At 35.8% G+C, this 19065-nt stretch overlaps 1 protein-coding gene across 1 annotated transcript in view; it reads left to right on the top strand.

Moving 5' to 3' along the window:
• Positions 1-19065, top strand: part of EAF2 (ELL associated factor 2) — a 50204-nt gene that overhangs the window by 23981 nt on the left and 7158 nt on the right. The window contains exon 5 of the mRNA XM_060010751.1: positions 11340-11600. Within this exon, the coding sequence (XP_059866734.1) occupies positions 11340-11600 (261 nt within the window). The remainder of the gene's footprint in view (positions 1-11339; positions 11601-19065) is intronic.

Consider the following 19065-nt stretch of genomic DNA (forward strand, 5'->3'; position numbering starts at 1 on the left):
AAGTTAGTGTTTTTGTTCTCTTTGGGTATATACCCTGGAATGGGATTGCTGGATCATATGGTAATTCTATTTTTAGTTTTTTTAAGGAAGCTTGGCTGCACCAATCCACATTCCCACAAACAGTGTACTATGGTTCCCTTTTCTCCACATCCTTGCCAACATTTGTTATTTGTAGACTTTTTGATGATAGCCATTTTGACAGGTGTGAGGTGATATCTCATTGTGGTTTTGATTTGCATTTCTCTGATGATTAACGATGTTAAACATTTTTTCATGTACCAGTTGGCCATCTGTATATCTTCTTTGGCAAGGGTCTATTCCAGTCTTCTGCCCATTTTTAACCAGATTGTTTAGGTATTTTTGGATATTGAGTTTTATGAGCTGTTTATATAGTTTGAATATTAACCCCTTATTAGTCATATCGTTTGCAAATATTTTCTCCCAATCAGGAGGTTGTCTTTTCACTTTGTTGTTAGTTTCCTTTGCTGTGCAAAACTTTTAAGTTTAATTAGGTTCCATTTATTTTTGCTTTTGCTTCTTTCTTCTTAGGAGACAGATCAAAAAATACTACTACAATTTATGTCAAAGAGTGTTCTGCCTATGATCTCCTCTTGGAGTTTTGTGGTTTCAGGTCTTACATTTCTGTGTTTAATCCATTTCGGGTTTATTTTTGTAGGTGGTATTAGGAAATGTTCTAATCTCATTCATTTACATGTAGCTGTCCAGTTTTCCCAGCCCCACTTGTCGAAGAGTCTATCTTTTCTCTATTATGTATTCTTGCCTCCTTTGTCATAATTGACCATAAGTGCATGGGTTTATTTCTGTCTCTTTATTCTTTTCTACTGATCTATGTGCCTGTTTTTGTGCCAGTATCATGGTGTTTTGTTTTTATAAATTTATTTTATTTATTTATTTTTGGCTGTGCTGGGTCTCTGCCACTGCACGCAGGCTCTCTCTGGCTGCATCGAGTGGGGGCCACTCTTCGCTGTGGTGCATGGGCTTCTCATTGCGGTGGCTTCTCTTTGTTGCGGAGCGTGGGCTCCAGGCCTGCGGGCTTCAGTAGCTGTGGCGTGTGGGCTCTAGAGTGCAGGCTCAGCAGTTGTGGCACACACGGGCCCAGTTGCTCCACGGCATGTGGGATCCTCCCAGTCCAGGGCTCAAACCCACATCCCCAGCACTGGCAGGCAGACTTCCAACCACTGCACCACCAGGGAAGCCCTATCATGGTGTTTTGATTACTGTAGCTTTGTAGCATAATCTGAAGTCAGGGAATGTGAAACCTCAAGCTTTGTTCTCTTTTCTCAAGACTACTTTGGCAATTTCGGGTCTTTGTGGTTCCATGTGAATTTGAGGGTTATTTGTTCTAGTTCTGTGAAAAATGTCATGAGTATTTTGATAGGGAAAGAGATATTTTTTCATTTATCTGCTTGGTAGTAGCTAAAATAATTGTCAACATCCAGTACTGGTGAGGATATAAAGGGAAACAAATGTGTGCATACATTTTTGAAGAAACATAAATTGACATATATTTTTTTGTAGAGGAATTTTTCCTGCAAAACACTTAGAACAGGGTCTAGCACAAAGAAACTACTATATAAGGTTCTGCTCTCATTATCATCCTTATTTGCTAATAACTGTTAAATTAAAAGTGTGCCTATTCCTTACCTAGAAAGTCTAGCAATTTCTCTTATTGTGAAACTTGTACAGATAGATACATAATTACATAGGTATACCTATATCAGTCACATAAGAGTGCTCAAAAAAACCCAAAAGCTAGCAGAAGGAAAGAAATCATAAAAATCAGATCAGAAATAAATGAAAAAGAAATGAAGGAAACAATAGCAAAGATCAATAAAATTAAAAGCTGGTTCTTTGAGAAGATAAACACAATAGATAAACCACTAGCCAGACTCATCAAGAAAAAAAGGGAGAAGACTCAAATCAGTAAAATTAGAAACGAAAAAGGAGAAGTAACAACAGACACTGCAGAAATAAAAAAGATCATGAGAGATTACTACAAGCAACTATATGCCAATAAAATGGACAACCTGGAAGAAATGGACAAATTCTTAGGAATGCACAACCTGCCAAGACTGAATCAGGAAGAAATAGAAAATATGAACAGACCAATCACAAGCACTGAAATTGAAACTGTGATTAAAAATCTTCCAACAAACAAAAGCCCAGGACCAGATGGCTTCACAGGCGAATTCTATCAAACATTTAGAGAAGAGCTAACACCTATCCTTCTCAAACTCTTCCAAAGTATAGCAGAGGGAGGAACACTCCCAAATTCCTTCTACGAGGCCACCATCACCTTGATACCAAAACCAGGCAAGGATGTCATAAAGAAAGAAAAGAAAACTACAGGCCAATATCACTGATGAACATAGATGCAAAATACTAGCAAACAGAATCCAACAGCGCATTAAAAGGATCATACACCATGATCAAGTGAGGTTTATTCCAGGAATACAAGGATTCTTCAATATACGCAAATCTATCAATGTGATAAACCATATTAACAAATTGAAGGAGAAAAACCATATGATCATCTCAATAGATGCAGAGAAAGCTTTTGACAAAATTCAACACCGATTTATGATAAAAACCCTGCAGAAAGTAGGCATAATAAAGGCCATATATGACAAGCCCACAGCCAACATCGTCCTCAATGGTGAAAAACTGAAACCATTTCCACTAAGATCAGGAACAAGACAAGGTTGCCCACTCTCACCACTCTTATTCAACATAGTTTTGGAAGTTTTAGCCACAGCAATCAGAGAAGAAAAGGAAATAAAAGGAATCCAAATCGGAAAAGAAGAAGTAAAGCTGTCACTGTTTGCAGATGACATGACACTATACATAGAGAATCCTAAAGATGCTACCAGAAAACTACTAGAGCTAATCAATGAATTTGGTAAAGTAGCAGGATACAAAATTAATGCACAGAAATCTCTGGCATTCCTATATAATAATAATGAAAAATCTGAAATGGAAATCAAGAAAACACTCCCATTTACCATTGCAACAAAAAGAATAAAATATCTAGGAATAAACCTACCTAAGGAGACAAAAGACCTGTATGCAGAAAATTATAAGACACTGATGAAAGAAATTAAAGATGATACAAATAGATGGAGAGATATACCATGTTCTTGGATTGGAAGAATCAACATTGTGAAAATGACTCTACTACCCAAAGCAATCTATAGATTCAATGCAATCCCTATCAAACTACCACTGGCATTTTTCACAAAACTAGAACAAAAAATTTCGCAATTTGTATGGAAACACAAAAGACCCCGAATAGCCAAAGCAATCTTGAGAACGAAAAAAGGAGCTGGAGGAATCAGGCTTCCTGACTTCAGACTATACTACAAAGCTACAGTAATCAAGACAGTATGGTACTGGCACAAAAACAGAAAGAAAGATCAATGGAACAGGATAGAAAGCCCAGAGATAAACCCATGTACATATGGTCACCTTATCTTTGATAAAGGTGGCAGAAATGTACAGTGGAGAAAGGGCAGCTTCTTTGATAAGTGGTGCTGGGAAAACTGGACAGGTACATGTAAAAGTATGAGGTTAGATCACTCTCTAACACCATACACAAAAATAAGCTCAAAATGGATTAAAGACCTAAATATAAGGCCAGAAACTATCAAACTCTTAGAGGAAAACATAGGCAGAACACTCTATGACATAAATCACAGCAAGATCCTTTCTGACCCACCTCCTAGAGTAATGGAAATAAAAACAAAAATAAACAAATGGGACCTAATGAAACTTCAAAGCTTTTGCACAGCAAAGGAAACCATAAACAAGACCAAAAGACAACCCTCAGAATGGGAGAAAATATTTGCAAATGAAGCAACTGACAAAGGGTTAATCTCCAGAATTTACAAGCAGCTCATGCAGCTCAATAACAAAAAAACAAACAACCCAATCCAAAAATGGGCAGAAGACCTAAATAGACATTTCTCCAAAGAAGATATACAGACTGCCAACAAACACATGAAAGAATGCTCAACATCATTAATCATTAGAGAAATGCAAATCAAAACTACAATGAGATATCATCTCACACCAGTCAGAATGGCCATCATCAAAAAATCTAGAAACAATAAATGCTGGAGAGGGTGTGGAGAAATGGGAACACTCTTGCACTGCTGGTGGGAATGTGAATTGGTTCAGCCACTATGGAGAACAGTATGGAGGTTCCTTAAAAAACTACAAATAGAACTACCATATGACCCAGCAATCCCACTACTGGGCATATACCCTGAGAAAACCAAAATCCAAAAAGAGTCATGTACCAAAATGTTCATTGCAGCTCTATTTACAATAGCCCGGAGATGGAAACAACCTAAGTGCCCATCATCGGATGAATGGGTAAAGAAGATGTGGCACATATATACAATGGAATATTACTCAGCCATAAAAAGAAACAAAATTGAGCTATTTGTAATGAGGTGGATAGACCTAGAGTCTGTCATACAGAGTGAAGTAAGTCAGAAAGAAAAAAGACAAATACCATATGCTAACACATATATATGGAATTTAAGAAGAAAAAAAAAATGTCATGAAGAACCCAACGGTTAGACAGGAATAAAGACACAGACCTACTGGAGAACGGACTTGAGGATATGGGGAGGGGTAAGGGTGAGCTGTGACAGGGCGAGAGAGAGTCATGGACATATACACACTACCAAATGTAAGGTAGGTAGCTAGTGGGAAGCAGCCGCATGGCACAGGGATATCGGCTCGATGCTTTGTGACCGCCTGGAGGGGTGGGATAGGGAGGGTGGGAGGGAGGGAGACGCAAGAGATATGGGAACATATGTATATGTATAACTGATTCACTTTGTTATAAAGCAGAAACTAACACACCATTGTAAAGCAATTATACCCCAATAAAGATGTTAAAAATATATATATATAAAAAAACAAAAAACAAAAAACGGAAGACTTGTCTTTAGCTTATTTTCGCTGCTTGCTTGCACTTTAATAAGTTGATAAATGGCATTTAAACTCAATAATTATGATTAACTCTGTCCCACAATTTTTAAAAGCACTGGTGATTGTGTGCGCCTGCATGTGCGCACCTTTACAACCAGTAAAATAAAGTTCTTGATCAAAAAAAAAAAGAATATTTTGTGGTTTCCAAATATATGGAATTTAAGGAAAATCTTGGGCAGGCTTAAAACAATGACAACATATTTCTGCTCATAAATCTCCAATTTGTGTAGGGTCAGTAGGGATAGTTCATAGCTGTTCTAGGAACAGCTGGTGTCAGCTGGACTGACTTGGGATCTAGCAGCTGGAATCATTTGAAGACTCACTTATTCACACCTGCCAGTTGTTGCTGGCTTTTGGCTGAGACTTTGGGGGTTGTCAGCTGGAAAATCTACACATTTCCTTTCCAGGTGGCCTGGGCTTCCTCACAACATAGTGGCTGGGTTCCAAGAATAAGGGTCGAGAAAGGGAGAGTGGAAGGGAGAAAGGATACAGAGGAGTGAGGTCAAAACTTTGTCTTTTTAATTACACAGGCTCAGAAATCATGTAGGATCACTTGTGTGGGTGTGTTTCTATGTGTATCTGACACAAAATTTTCATGTATTTAAAGTACAGTTTGCTAGGTTTTGACATATGTGTACACCCTAAAATTACAACCACAATCAGGGTAATGAACATATTTATCACTCTAAAAAGTTTCCTCCTCCTCCTTTGAAATCCCTCTGTCCCACTCCTTCCCACCCCATCCATTCCCAGGTAACTACTGATCTGCTTTATGTCATTATCATTAGTTTGCTTTTTGTAGAAATTTGTATCGGTGGAATCATATAGTATGTCCTCTTTTTTGCATAGATTTTTGCACTAAACATAATTATTTTGAGAATCATCCATTATTGAAGGTTGTATCAATAGCTCATTCCTTTTTATTGCTGAGCAGTAATCTACTTTATGGATATACAGGAATTTGTTTATCTGCTCAACCTGAAGATGGACATTTGGGTTGTTTCCAGTTTTTGGCTTTTACAAATAAAGCTGCTATGAACATAACATACAAGTCTTTGAAAAGACAAATGTTTTCTTTTCTCCATAGTAAATATGTAGGAGTGAAATAGCTGGATTGTATGATAGGTGTGTATTTAACTTTTTAAGCAACTGCCAAAATGTTTTCCAAAGTGGTTGTACTATTTTACATTCCTACCAGCAGTGTACATCTATATCAATGCTTGTATCAGTTTTAATGGGGTGTATAGTGGTATCTTATTGTGGCTTAATTTTTTTTAAAAAATAAATTTTTTAAAATTTATTTTATTGAAGTATAGTTGATTTACAATGTTGTTTTAGTTTATGGTATACAGCAAAGCGATTCAGCAGAAAAACCTGAGTGAACTTTTTGGCCAACCCAATGTGTATACTAGTTTGCATCTGGTAATCCCAAACTCCCAACCCATCCCTCTCCACCACCTCTCCCCCTTGGCAACCACAAGTCTGTTCTCTGTGTATATGAGTCTGTTTTTGTTTCATAGATAAGTTCATTTGTGTCATGTTTTAGATTCCACATATAAGTAATATCATATGGTATTTGTCTTTCTCTTTCTGACTTACTTCACTTACTATGATAATCTCTAGGTCCATCCATGTTGCTGCAAATGGCATTATTTCATTCTTTTTCATAGCTGAGTAGTATTCCATTGTGTGTATGTGTGTGTGTGTGTTTGTGTGTGTGTGTATACACACCACATCTTTTTTATCCATTCATCTATCAATAGACATTTAGGTGTTTCCATGCCTTGGCTATTGTAAATAGTGCTGCTGTGAACATAGGGGTGCTCGTATCTTTTTGAATTATGGTTTTGTCCAGATACATGCCCAGGAGTGGGATTGTTGGATCATATTCATTGTCACTTTAGTTTGCATTTCCTTAATGACTAATGATGTTGAGTATCTTTTCATGTCCTTATTTGCCATCATTATATTTTCTTCAGGCACAATGTCTATTCAAATCTTTTTACCCATTTAAAAAATTGGATTATTTATTTTCTTATTAGACTTTTAGGAATTCTTTATATATTTTGAATACAAGTTCTTCATCATATACATGCCTTGCAAATATTTTCTCCCAGTCTGTGGATTGTATTTTTTCATTCTCTTAACAATGTAATTTGAAGAGCCAAAGATTTTAATTTTGAATACATGCATTTTATCCATTTTTTTCTGGATTCTCCTTTTGGTGTCATATTGAAATTTTTTGCCTAAACCAAGATCATAGTAACAAAGGTTTTCTTTCATGTTTTCTTTTACAAGTTTTATAGTTTTACATTTAGGCCCATGCTTCATTTGAGTCAATTTTTGTATATGGTACATGGTATGTATCAAAGGTTTTTTTTTTTTGCATGTGGATATTGAATTATTCCAGCACCATTTGTTGAAAAGACTGTCTTTCCTCATATATTTGCACCTTTGTAAAAAAAAAAATCAGTTGTCCATATTGTGTGTGTCTATTTCTGGACTCTTTATTCTGATATGTTGATCTATTTGTTTATCTTTATGGCAACACCATATTGTCTTGATAATTGTAGCTTTATAATAAGTCTTGAAACCAGGAAATTTTAGTCCTACAACTTTGTTCTTCTCTTACAAAGTTGTTTTGCGTATTCTAGGACTCTTCCATTTTCACGTGAATTTTAGAATTAGCTTCTCAATTTCTGTTGAAATTATTATTGGGATTGCACTGAATCCATAGATCAATTTGGGTAAAATTGGCATCTTAACAATATTGAGTCTTCTGACCCATGAACACAGTATTTCTCTCCATTTATTTAGATCTTTAATTTCTCTCAGAAATGCTTTATGGTTTTCAACATACAGGTCCTTCAAATATTTTGTCAGCATTATCTATAATTATTTAATTATTAATAATTATTTAATTTTCGGAAGCTATTATAAATGCTCTTGTTTATATGATTTTAACTTCTAATTGCTCATTGCTAGTAGATAGAAATAAAACCGATTTTTGTATATTGTCCCTGTGTATTTAACCTTGCTAAACTCACTATTCTAGAGCTTTTTTGTAGATACCATCAGCTTTTCTACATAGACAATCACGTTATCTGTAAATAATGACAATTTCACCTCTTCCTTTCCAATCTGGATGGCTTTTATTTCTTTTTCATGACTTACTGCACCAATTAGAACCTTCAATACAACATTGACTAGAGGTGGTCAAAGTGGAAAACCTCTTGTTTCTGATGCTGGAGGGAAAATATTCAGTCCCTTACAATTATGTATGATTTCAGCTGTAAGCTTTTCCTAGATGTCCTTCATAAGGTTAACTTATATTTCTATTTTGCTGAGTTTTTATCAAGAATCACTGCTGAAATTTCTGCTGTTTTGAGATGGCTTTTATTTTTCAGTTTTTAATATAGTGAATTATATGGATTGATTTTTGAAAGTTTGTATTCCTTGGAAAACCCCACTTAATCATGGTGTATTGTTCTTTTAATATAGGACATTTCTTAACCTCAGCAATAGTGGCACTTGGAGTTGGATGGTTCTTTGTCAGGGGCTGTCTTATGCATTGTAGGATGTTTAGCAGCATCTCTAGCTTCTACCCACTAGATGCTAGTATCACCATTCCCCAACGGTTGTGACAACCAAAAATGTCTCCAGATTGCCAGATGTCTCCCTGGGTGACAAAATCATAGCTGGTTGAAAACCACTGTTATATATTATTAAATTTGATTTGGTAAAATTTTCTTTAAAAATTTTGTGTCTGTTCATAAGGGATATTTTTTTTTCTGGTAATGTCTTTGTTGGATTTTGTATCAGTAATTCTGGCCCTAAGGAATGAATTAGAAAGTATTTCTTCCTTTTTAATTATACAGAAGCATTTGTATCAAACTGACATTATTTCTTCCTTAAATAACTGGTAGAATTCACTAGTGAAGTCATCTGTCACTAGAGATCTGTGTGTAGGGTGTGGGGAGGGTTTTAACTACAACTCAGTTTTTTTTAGAAGATTTATGGATATTCTGGTTATCTGTTTCTTCTTGAGTGAAATTTAGTAGTTTGTGCCTTTCAAGGAATTGATCCATTTCATCTAATTTATTGAGTTTGTGGACATAAAGTAGTTCACAGTGTTCCTTTCTATTCATTTAATGCTGTAAGGTCTGTAGTGCTGTCACCTCTTTCACTCTGGATATTAGTAATTTATATCTAGTATCTTTTTTTCTTGATAAACCTGGTTGAGTTTGATCAACATTATTTATCTCAAGCAGTCAATTTATGTTTCATTTATTTTCACTTTTTTTTCTGTTGTCTTTCTTGTTTTGTGCTTTTGCTATTTTTTTCCTTCTGCTTACTTTAGTTTTAATTTGCTCTTCTTTCTCTAACTTCTTAAGGTACAGCTTAGTTCATTTAATTGAGACCTCCTTTTTCCCCCCAGTATAATCATTTAATGTTTCAAATTTCTCTCCAAGCTGTGCTTTAGTTGTATTCCACAGATTTTGATAAGTTGTGTTTTTATTTTCATTCAATTAGACGTATTTTCTGAAATCTTTTTGATTTCGTATTTGACCCATGGGTTTCTTAGAAGTGTGTTTAGTTCTCAACTACTTGAATATTATCTAGGTTCCATTTATAAATTTTAAATTATTTTGTTTTGATAGAGAACATATTCTGTGTAAGATCAGTCTCTTAAAATGTATTGTGGAACAAGATGACATAGACTTATCTATTTCTGCTTCTCCCCACTAAGTAAAACTATAAACCCTGGAAATAATGCAAAAGACAATCAAAGGAGAAATCTGAAAGAGGAAGGTAATCTGGTTAGGGACCCAAGGAAGCACTAGAAGAACAGCATATTCAGGGCATCTTGTAACCTCCTCCTTCAGAAGATGACAATTCAGGCCCAGCATGTCCTGACTCCAGCTTAGTTACAGAAGGCGTCTACTCAGATAGCTTATTCTTCTCCCAGATTGAAAGGGCTATCCAACAACAGCAGGCTAGTCAAGACAAGTGTTTCTACCACAGTACACAAACACACACACACAAAATGGCAACTATGTGAGATTATGTGTTAATTAACTTGATTATGGTAATCATTTCACAATGTATATGTATATCAAAGCATCATGTTGTACACTTTTTATATGTGCAAGTTTTTTGCCAATTATACCTCAGTAAAGCTGAAAAAATTCATCTCTATGTATTGTGTTGCATTACATGTACTGGGGGAATAAGAAGAGAATTGGAGGACGGTTTCTAACAAAACAGATTTCAATTTTTACAATTTAAAACGTTCACATTCTTTTTTGTATTTTATTTGAGTTACATGGGTAATTAAGTATAATGGCATAAGTAAATATAGTATTTAAGTTTAGATATTGCCTATGTCTTTTACTTTTCATAATCCCAACATTGAATATAGCTCAGCTGGATAGCAGAGCAGCTTTTTATTTTACTTTTTGGGGTGTCTGAGAACTATGTGTATATGTTGTCCAGACATAGGACAGGGAGAAAGAAAGACTACCAGAGAAGAGCTGGGAAAGAAAGGTTTGGGTTCAGGGATGCAATTTTTGCTAGAAAAGTTGACTTTTAAAAAAGATTAATTAATTAATTTATTTATTTTGGCTGCATTGGGTCTTAGCTGCTCCACGCAGTTTTTCTCTAGTTGGGGCGGGCGGGGGCTACTCTTCATTGCAGTGCACAAGCTGCTCATTGCGGTGGCTTCTCTTGTTGTGGTGCGCAGACTTCAGTAGTTGTGGCATGCGGGCTCAGTAGTTGTGACTTGCAGCATCTAGAGAGCAGGCTTAGTAGTTGGGACGCACGGGCTTAGTTGCTCCATGGCATGTGGGATCTTCCCGGACCAGGGCTTGAACCCGTGTCCCCTGCATTGGCAGGCGGATTCTTAACCATTGCACCACCAGGGAAGTCCTGACATTTTTTTTTAAACTCTTGGTTGGTTAGTAACAAAGACCACACTCAAGCTCTAACAGGAAGTGAGTTGGTGTCAAAATCTAAAATGCCAGTTTCCAAGCAGAATTTTAAAACATATATGGTCACAAGAAAGTGTTAGGAGTGATTGTTCCTGGAGAGTAGGATTAAAGGAACTTGAAGAAGGGGTAAGAAGAGGGATTTTACTTTTCATTTTCTACTAGTAGAGGAGCTTTTTAAATAAAATGCTTTAAATCTGTAAATGTACGTTTAGTCTTATTTATTCCCCATCAAGTTTGTTAGAAACTGATACATTCAAATTTTATTATATTTATTTAATATTTATAGTTAATATTTATTTACGCTATTAACTTCTGTTTTATTTTCAGAACTGAAGGCAGAAGCTAGTCTAATGGACCAGATGAGTAGTTGTGATAGTTCATCAGATTCCAAAAGTTCATCATCTTCAAGCAGTAAGGATAGTTCTAGTGATTCAGAAGATGAAGAGTGCAGATCCTCTCCCTCTGATCCAGGGAATTATGTCTCGGAACATCCTACCATGTCTACCATGCCACAGTGCAGGATTCCTGAGGTAGTGACTGGTCATAATAAACATCATGACAGCAATGGCCTCCTGATGAATACTTTAAGTAAGTATACATAAGCATGCGTAATTGGAAAAGTAAGAATTTACAGTGGAGCCATACCGATTATGGTCTAAAATTTGCATACAGAGAAAGACTTCTTTTTTATTTATTTGACAGTATTACCCATTACCTTCTTTTTTTTAATTTAATTTTTATACAGTAGGTTCTTATTAGTTATCTGTTTTTTACATATCTGTATATATGTCAATCCCAATCTCCCAATTCATCGCACCAGCACCACCCCGCCCCACTTTCTCCCCTTGGTTTCCATATGTTTGTTCTCTAAATCTGTGTCTATTTCTGCCTTGCAAACCGGTTCATCTGTACCATTTTTCTAGATTCTACATATATGCATTAATGTACGATATTTGTTTTTCTCTTTCTGACTTACTGCACTCTGTATGACAATCTCTAGTTCCATCCACATCTCTACAAATGACCCAATTTCATTCCTTTTTATGGCTGAGTAATATTCTATTGTATATATGTACCACATCTTCTTTATCCATTCATCTGTCAGTGGACATTTAGGTTGCTTCCATGACCTGGCTATTGTAAATAGTGCTGCAATGAACATTGGGGTACATATGTCTTTTTGAATTATGGTTTTCTCTGGGTGTATGCCCAGTAGTGGGATTGCTGGATCATATGGTTATTCTATTTTTAGTTTTTTAAGGAACCTCCATACTGTTCTCCATAGTGGCTGTATCAATTTACATTCCCACCAACAGTGCAAGAGAGTTCCCTTTTCTCCACACCCTCTCCAGCATTTGCTGTTTGTAGATTTTCTGATGATGCCCATTCTAACCGGTGTGAGGTGATATCTCATTGTAGTTTTGATTTGCATTTCTCTGATAGTTAGTGATGTTGAGCAGCTTTTCATGTGCCTCTTGGCCATCTGTATTTCTTCTTTGGAGAAATGTCTATTTAGGTCTTCTGCACATTTTTTTGATTGGGTTGTTTGTTTTTTTAATATTGAGCTGCATGAGCTGTTTATGTATTTTGGAGATTAATCCTTTGTTGATTCGTTTGCAAATATTTTCTCCAATTCTGAGGGTTGTCTTTTTGTTTTGTTTATAGTTTCCTTTGCTGTGCAAAAGCTTTTAAGTTTCATTAGGTCCCATGTGTTTATTTTTCTTTTTATTTCCATTACTCTAGGAGGTGGGTCAAAAAAGGTCTTGCTGTGATTTATATCAAAGAGTGTTCTGCCTGTGTTTTCCTCTAAGTTTTATAGTGTCCAGTGTTACATTTAGGTCTTTAATCCATTTTGAGTTTATTTTTGTGTATAGTATTAGGGAGTGTTCTAATTTCATTCTTTTACATGTAGCTTTCCAGTTTTCCCAGCACCACTTATTGAAGAGACTGTCTTTTCTCTATTGTATATCCTTGCCTCCTTTGTCATAGATTAGTTGCCCATAGGTGCATGGGTTTATCTCTGGGCTTTCTATCCTGTTCCATTGATCTGTATTCCTGTTTTTGTGCCAGTACCATATTGTCTTGATTACTGTAGCTTTGTAGTATAGTCTGAAGGCAGGGAGTCTGATTCCTCCAGCTCTGTTTTTTTCCCTCAAGACTGCTTTGGCTATTCGGGGTCTTTTGTGTCTCCATACAGATTTTAAGATTTTTTGTTCTAGTTCTGTAAAGAATGCCAGTGGTAATTTGATAGGGATTGCACTGAATCTGTAGATTGCTTTGGGTAGTATAGTCATTTTCATAATATTGATTCTTCTAATCCAAGAATATGGTATATCTCTCCATCTGCTTGTGTCATCTTTGATTGCTTTCATCAGTGTCTTATAGTTTTCTGCGTACAGGTCTTTTACCCCCTTAGGTAGGTTTATTCCTAGGTATTTTATTCTTTTTGATGCAGTGGTAAATGGGAGTGTTTCCTTAATTTCTCTTTCAGATTTTTCATCATTAGTGTATAGGAATGCCAGAGATTTCTGTGCATTAATTTTGTAGCCTGCAACTTTACCAAATTCATTGATTAGTTCTAGTAGTTTTCTGGTGGCATCTTTAAGATTCTCTATGTATAGTATCATGTCATCTGCAAACAGTGACAGTTTTACTTCTTCTTTTCCAATTTGTGTTCCTTTTATTTCTTTTTCTTCTCTGATTGCAGTGGGTAGGACTTCCAAAACTATGTTGAATAATAGTGGTGAGAGTGAACATCCTTGTCTTATTCCTGATCTGAGAGGAAATGCTTTCAGTTTTTTCACCATTGAGAATGATGTTTGCTGTGGGTTTGTTGTCTGTGGCCTTTATTATGTTGAGGTACCTTCCCTCTATGCCCACTTTCTGGAGAGTTTTTATCATAAATGGGTGTTGAATTTTGTGGAAAGCTTTTTCTGCATCTATTGAGATGATCATATGGTTTTTATTATTCAATTTGTTAATATGGTGTATCACATTGATTGATTTGCATATATTGAAGAATCCTTGCATCCCTGGGATAAACCACACTTGATCATGGTGTATGATCCTTTTAATGTGTTGTTGGATTCTGTTTGCTAGTATTTTGTTGAGGATTATTGCGTCTATATTCATCAGTGATATTGGTCTGTAATTTTCTTTTTTTGTAGTATCTTTGCCTGTTTTTGGTGTCAGGGTGATGGTGGCCTCGTAGAATGAATTTGGGAGTGTTCCTTCCTCTGCAATTTTTTTGGAAGTTTGAGAAGGATGGGTGTTAGCTCTTCTCTAAATGTTTGATAGAATTCACCTGTGAAGCCATCTGGTCCTGGACTTTCGTCTGTTGGAAGATTTTTAATCACAGTTTCAATTTCATTACTTGTGATTGGTCTGTTCATAGTTTCCGTTTCTTCCTAGTTCAGTCTAGGAAGGTTATACCTTTCTAGGAATTTGTCCATTTCTTCCAAGTTGTCCATTTTATTGGCATAGAGTTGCTTGTAGTAGTCTCTTATGATGCTTTGTATTTCTGTGGTGTCCATTGTAACTTCTCCTTTTTCATTTCTAATTATATTGATTTGAGTCCTCTCCCTCTTTTTCTTGATGAGTCTGGCTAAAGGTTTATCAGTTTTGTTTATCTTTTCAAAAACCAGCTTTTAGTTTCATTGATCTTTGCTATTGTTTTCTTTGTTTCTATTTCATTTATTTCTGCTCTGATCTTTATGATTTCTTTCCTTCTACTAACTTTGGGTTTTGTTTGTTCTTCTTTCTCTAGTTCCTTTAAGTGTAAAGTTAGCTTGTTTATTTGAGGTTTTTCTTGTTTCTTGAGGTAGGATTGTATTGCTATAAACTTCCCTCTTAGAACTGCTTTTGCTGCATCCCATAGGTTTTGGATCATCGTGTTTTCGTTGTTATTTGTCTCTAGATATGTTTTGATTTCCTCTTTGATTTTTTTTTTTTTTTTTGCGGGATGCAGGCCTTTCACTGCTGTGGCCTCCTCCGCCGCGGAGCACAGGCTCTGGAGGCGCAGGCCCAGTGGCCATGGCCCACGGGCCCAGCCGCCCCACGGCATGCGGGATCCTCCAGTACCGGGGCACGAACCCGCGTCCCCCTCATCGGCAGGCGGACTCTCAACCATTGCGCCACCAGGGAAGCCCTCCTCTTTGATTTCTTCAGTGATCTGTTGGTTATTTAGTAACGTATTGTTTAGCCTCCATGAGTTTGTGTTTTTTACTTTTTTTTCCCTGTGATTGATTTCTAATCTCATAGCATTGTGGTCAGAAAAGGTGCTTTGTTATGATTTCAATTTTCTTAAATTTACTGAGGCTTGACTTTTGACCCAAGATGTGATCTATCCTGGAGAATGTTCCATGTGCACTTGAGAAGAAAGTGTAATCTGCTGGTTTTGGATGGAATGTCCTATAAATATCAATTAAATCTATCTGGTCTACTGTGTCATAAAGCTTGTGTTTCCTTATTAATTTTCTGTCTGGAGGATCTATCCATTGGTGTAAGTGAGGTGTTAAAGTCCCCACTATTATTGTGTTATTGTCGATTTCCTCTTTTATAGCCGTTAGCAGTTGCCATATGTATTGAGGTGCTCCTATGTTGGGTGTATATATATTTATAATTGTTATATCTTCTTCTTGGATTAATCCCTTGATCATTATGTAGTGTCCTTCCTTGTCTCTTGTAACATTGTTTATTTTAAAGTCTATTTTATCTGATATGAGTATTGCTACTACACCTTTCTTTTGATTTCCATTTGCATGGAATATCTTTTTCCATTCCCTCACTTTCAGTCTGTATGTGTCCCTAGGTCTGAAGTGTGTCTCTTGTAGACGGTATATATACAGGTCTTGTTTTCGTATCCATTCAGCAAGCCTGTGTCTTTTGGTTGGAGCATTTAATCCATTCACGTTTAAGGTAATTATCGATATGTATGTTCCCATTACCATTTTCTTCATGGTTATGGGCTTGTTTTTGTACATCCTTTTCTTGTGTTTCCCACTTAGAAAAGTTCCTTTAGCATTTGTTGTAGAGCTGGTTTGGTGGTGCTGAATTCTGTTAGTGTTAGCTTGTCTGTAAACCTTTTGATTTCTGTGTTGAATCTGAATGAGATCCTTGCCTGGTAAAGTAATCTTGGTTGTAGGTTCTTTCCTTTCATCACTTTAAATATATCATGCCACTCCCTTCTAGCTAGTAGAGTTTCTTCTACTCTGCTAGTAGAGTTTCTGAGAAGTCACTTGTTAACCTTATGGGAGTTCCCTTGTATGTTATTGTAGTTTTTTCCTTGTTGTTTTCAATAATTTTTCTTTGTCTTTAATTTTTGTCATTTTTATTACTCTGTGTCTCGGTGTGTTTCTCCTTGGATTTATCCTGCCTGGGACTCTCTGCACTTCCTGGACTTGGGTTGCTATTTCCTTTCCCATGTTAGGGAATTTTTCAACTATAATCTCTTCAGATATTTTCTCGAGTTCCTTCTCTCTCTTATCTCCTTCTGGGACCCCTATAATGTGAATGTTGTTGCATTTGATGTTGTCCCAGAAGTCTCTTAGGCTGTCTTCATTTCTTTTCATTCTTTTTTCTTTATTTTGTTCCACAGCTGTGAATTCCACCATTTTGTCTTCCAGGTCACCTATCCATTCTTCTGCCTCAGTTATTCTGCTATTGATTCCTTCTAGTGGATTTTTCATTTCAGTTATAGTATTGTTCATCTCTGTTTATTTGTTCTTTAATTTTTCTAGGTGCTTGTTCTTTAATTCTTCTAGGTCTTTGTTAAACATTTCTTGCATCTTCTTGATCTTTGCCTCCATTCTTTTTCCAAGGTCCTGGATCATCTTCAGTATCATTATTCTGAATTCTTTTTCTGGAAGGTTGCCGATCTCCATTTCATTTAGTTGTTTTTCTGGGGTTTTATCTTGTTCCTTTATCTGGTACATAGTCCTCTTCGTTTTCATTTTGTCTATCTTTCTGTGAATGTGGTTTTCGTTCCACAGGCTGCAGAATTGTAGTTCTTCTTGCTTCTGCTCTCTGCCATCTCAACCATTACCTTCTTATTGAATTATTCATTTCCTTTTGACTCTGTAACATAACGTCCTATTGGCTTTTCTCCTACCTTTGTAGATACTTTTCTGACTCTTCTTTGCTAGTTTATAATCTTTCACTTAGTCATTAGAGCTGGGGTTCTGCAAGGCTTAATTCTAGGTCCTTTTTTTGTTTTATTCTATATTCTTTCCACAGATAATCTCCATATTTCTGTGGCAGTCAATACTTATATATAGATAACTTGTAAATTTGCATCTCTGACCCACACCTCTGAGCTCTAGACACATAAGTCCAACACATCTCATATTAAAAGGCATTTCAAATTCACCTTGTCCAAAACCAATTTATAATCTTTCACTATGTTTCTTCCTAGTGAAAGGCAGGAGTCATCTAATTATGCAAACCAGAAGTGATTGTATTCTAGGGTTGAGTTTCTCTCCCTCTTTACAGTATAGTCAATCCTTCACCTTCACCAAGTCCTGTTTATATTACCTCCTTAATCTCAAATTCATCTACTTTTCTGCATCTCCACCACTGTCACTCTAGTTAAACTTACCATTATTTCTTGCTTTAATAATGCAATGACTTCCTAACTGGTTCACCACTTATCTACTCAAACCCATTTTTGATCTACTAAGTACATTGCGGCCATATTGATCTTTTCATAATTCAAGTATTATTTGTCTCTCCTACTTTAAACTTTACAATAGCTTATAATTTCTTTTAGGATAGAGACAAAACATTTTAACATAAGAGTCTTGCCCTCTCTGTTCTAGCAACACTTTCCTTCTTTTTGTCACCATACTCAAATACTTTTGCCTACCTCAGGGACTCTACCCATACTGTCCATTCAGTTAGAAATAGTTCTTTCTTTTCATGTAGTTAACTTTTTCTCCTTTAGATGGTAGTTTTATATATACTTTATCAAGAAAGCCTTTCTTGACCTTTCTGAAAAGATCAAATCCCCCTTGTTATAGACCTTCAGAGCAATATCTTCTTTATATCAATTATCATTTATAAATTTATATTTCTTTCATTTGTTCTCTTCTAAAGTATAAGCTCCAGGAGAGCAGTGATCTTGCTTATTTTGCTTATCACTGAATACTAGCACCTGACACGGTTCCTGATACATAGTAGATGCTCAGTAAATTCTTTTTAACAAAGGCACGCAGGTTGATACTCTCTGGGGGAGAATGGGACTTTCTGTATATTTAAAACTAATCTCACTGTATTAATTTTAATGGTAAAGTAAATATCTAGGAAAGACCAACTTGCTCTAACTTAAAAACAGAAGTAAATAAGGGAGGAGCCAAGCATGGGTGGTAGAGTAAAACTGTGGTTATGGTTATGATAGTGTAAAACTATGTGTTAATTAGGGACTAGGAAAGGTCTTTTGAACTTCCAGTTATTTATGTATTTAGTGCTATTATTTATAACTTGAGAGGTGAAATTATAGCATCTGATTTCTTGAATGGCCAAATAATGACAAATACTAGGAGGATAAACAGTAATGAATTTGTATGCCCATAATAATATACCTTCATAATGTATGTAACTACATATTAAAAAATGTAGTTACATATGTGTATTTGTATATATAAAAAAATTGGCAGAAGTAGGGGAAATTGACAAGTCTATTGTAATGGTAGATTTAATGTATCTGTACTCAAGGATACAGAATTTAGTAAGGGTATAAAATCTTTGAACAACACAATTAACATGCCCTTTTTTAAATATAATAAATTCTATCTTTTTTTTTTTTGGTCCACAGCACAGTGTCATTTATGTAAATTAAAATTGGTCATAGGAAGCAGTTTATTTTTTGCAAGAGCGCAAACAAATGGAAGGAACTACACTGTGATATTTTTCTCGGGATGCTAAGAAATATCACAAACTAGGTGATTTAAAACAACAGAAATGTATTCTCTCACAGTTCTGGAGTCCAGGAGTTAAAATGAAAGTGTCAGCAGGGTTGATTTCTTCTGCAGGATCTGAAAAAGAGTCTGTTTTGTGA

This window comes from Delphinus delphis, chromosome 4 (assembly GCF_949987515.2).
Source record: "Delphinus delphis chromosome 4, mDelDel1.2, whole genome shotgun sequence".
Classification (NCBI taxonomy): Eukaryota; Metazoa; Chordata; class Mammalia; order Artiodactyla; family Delphinidae; genus Delphinus; species Delphinus delphis.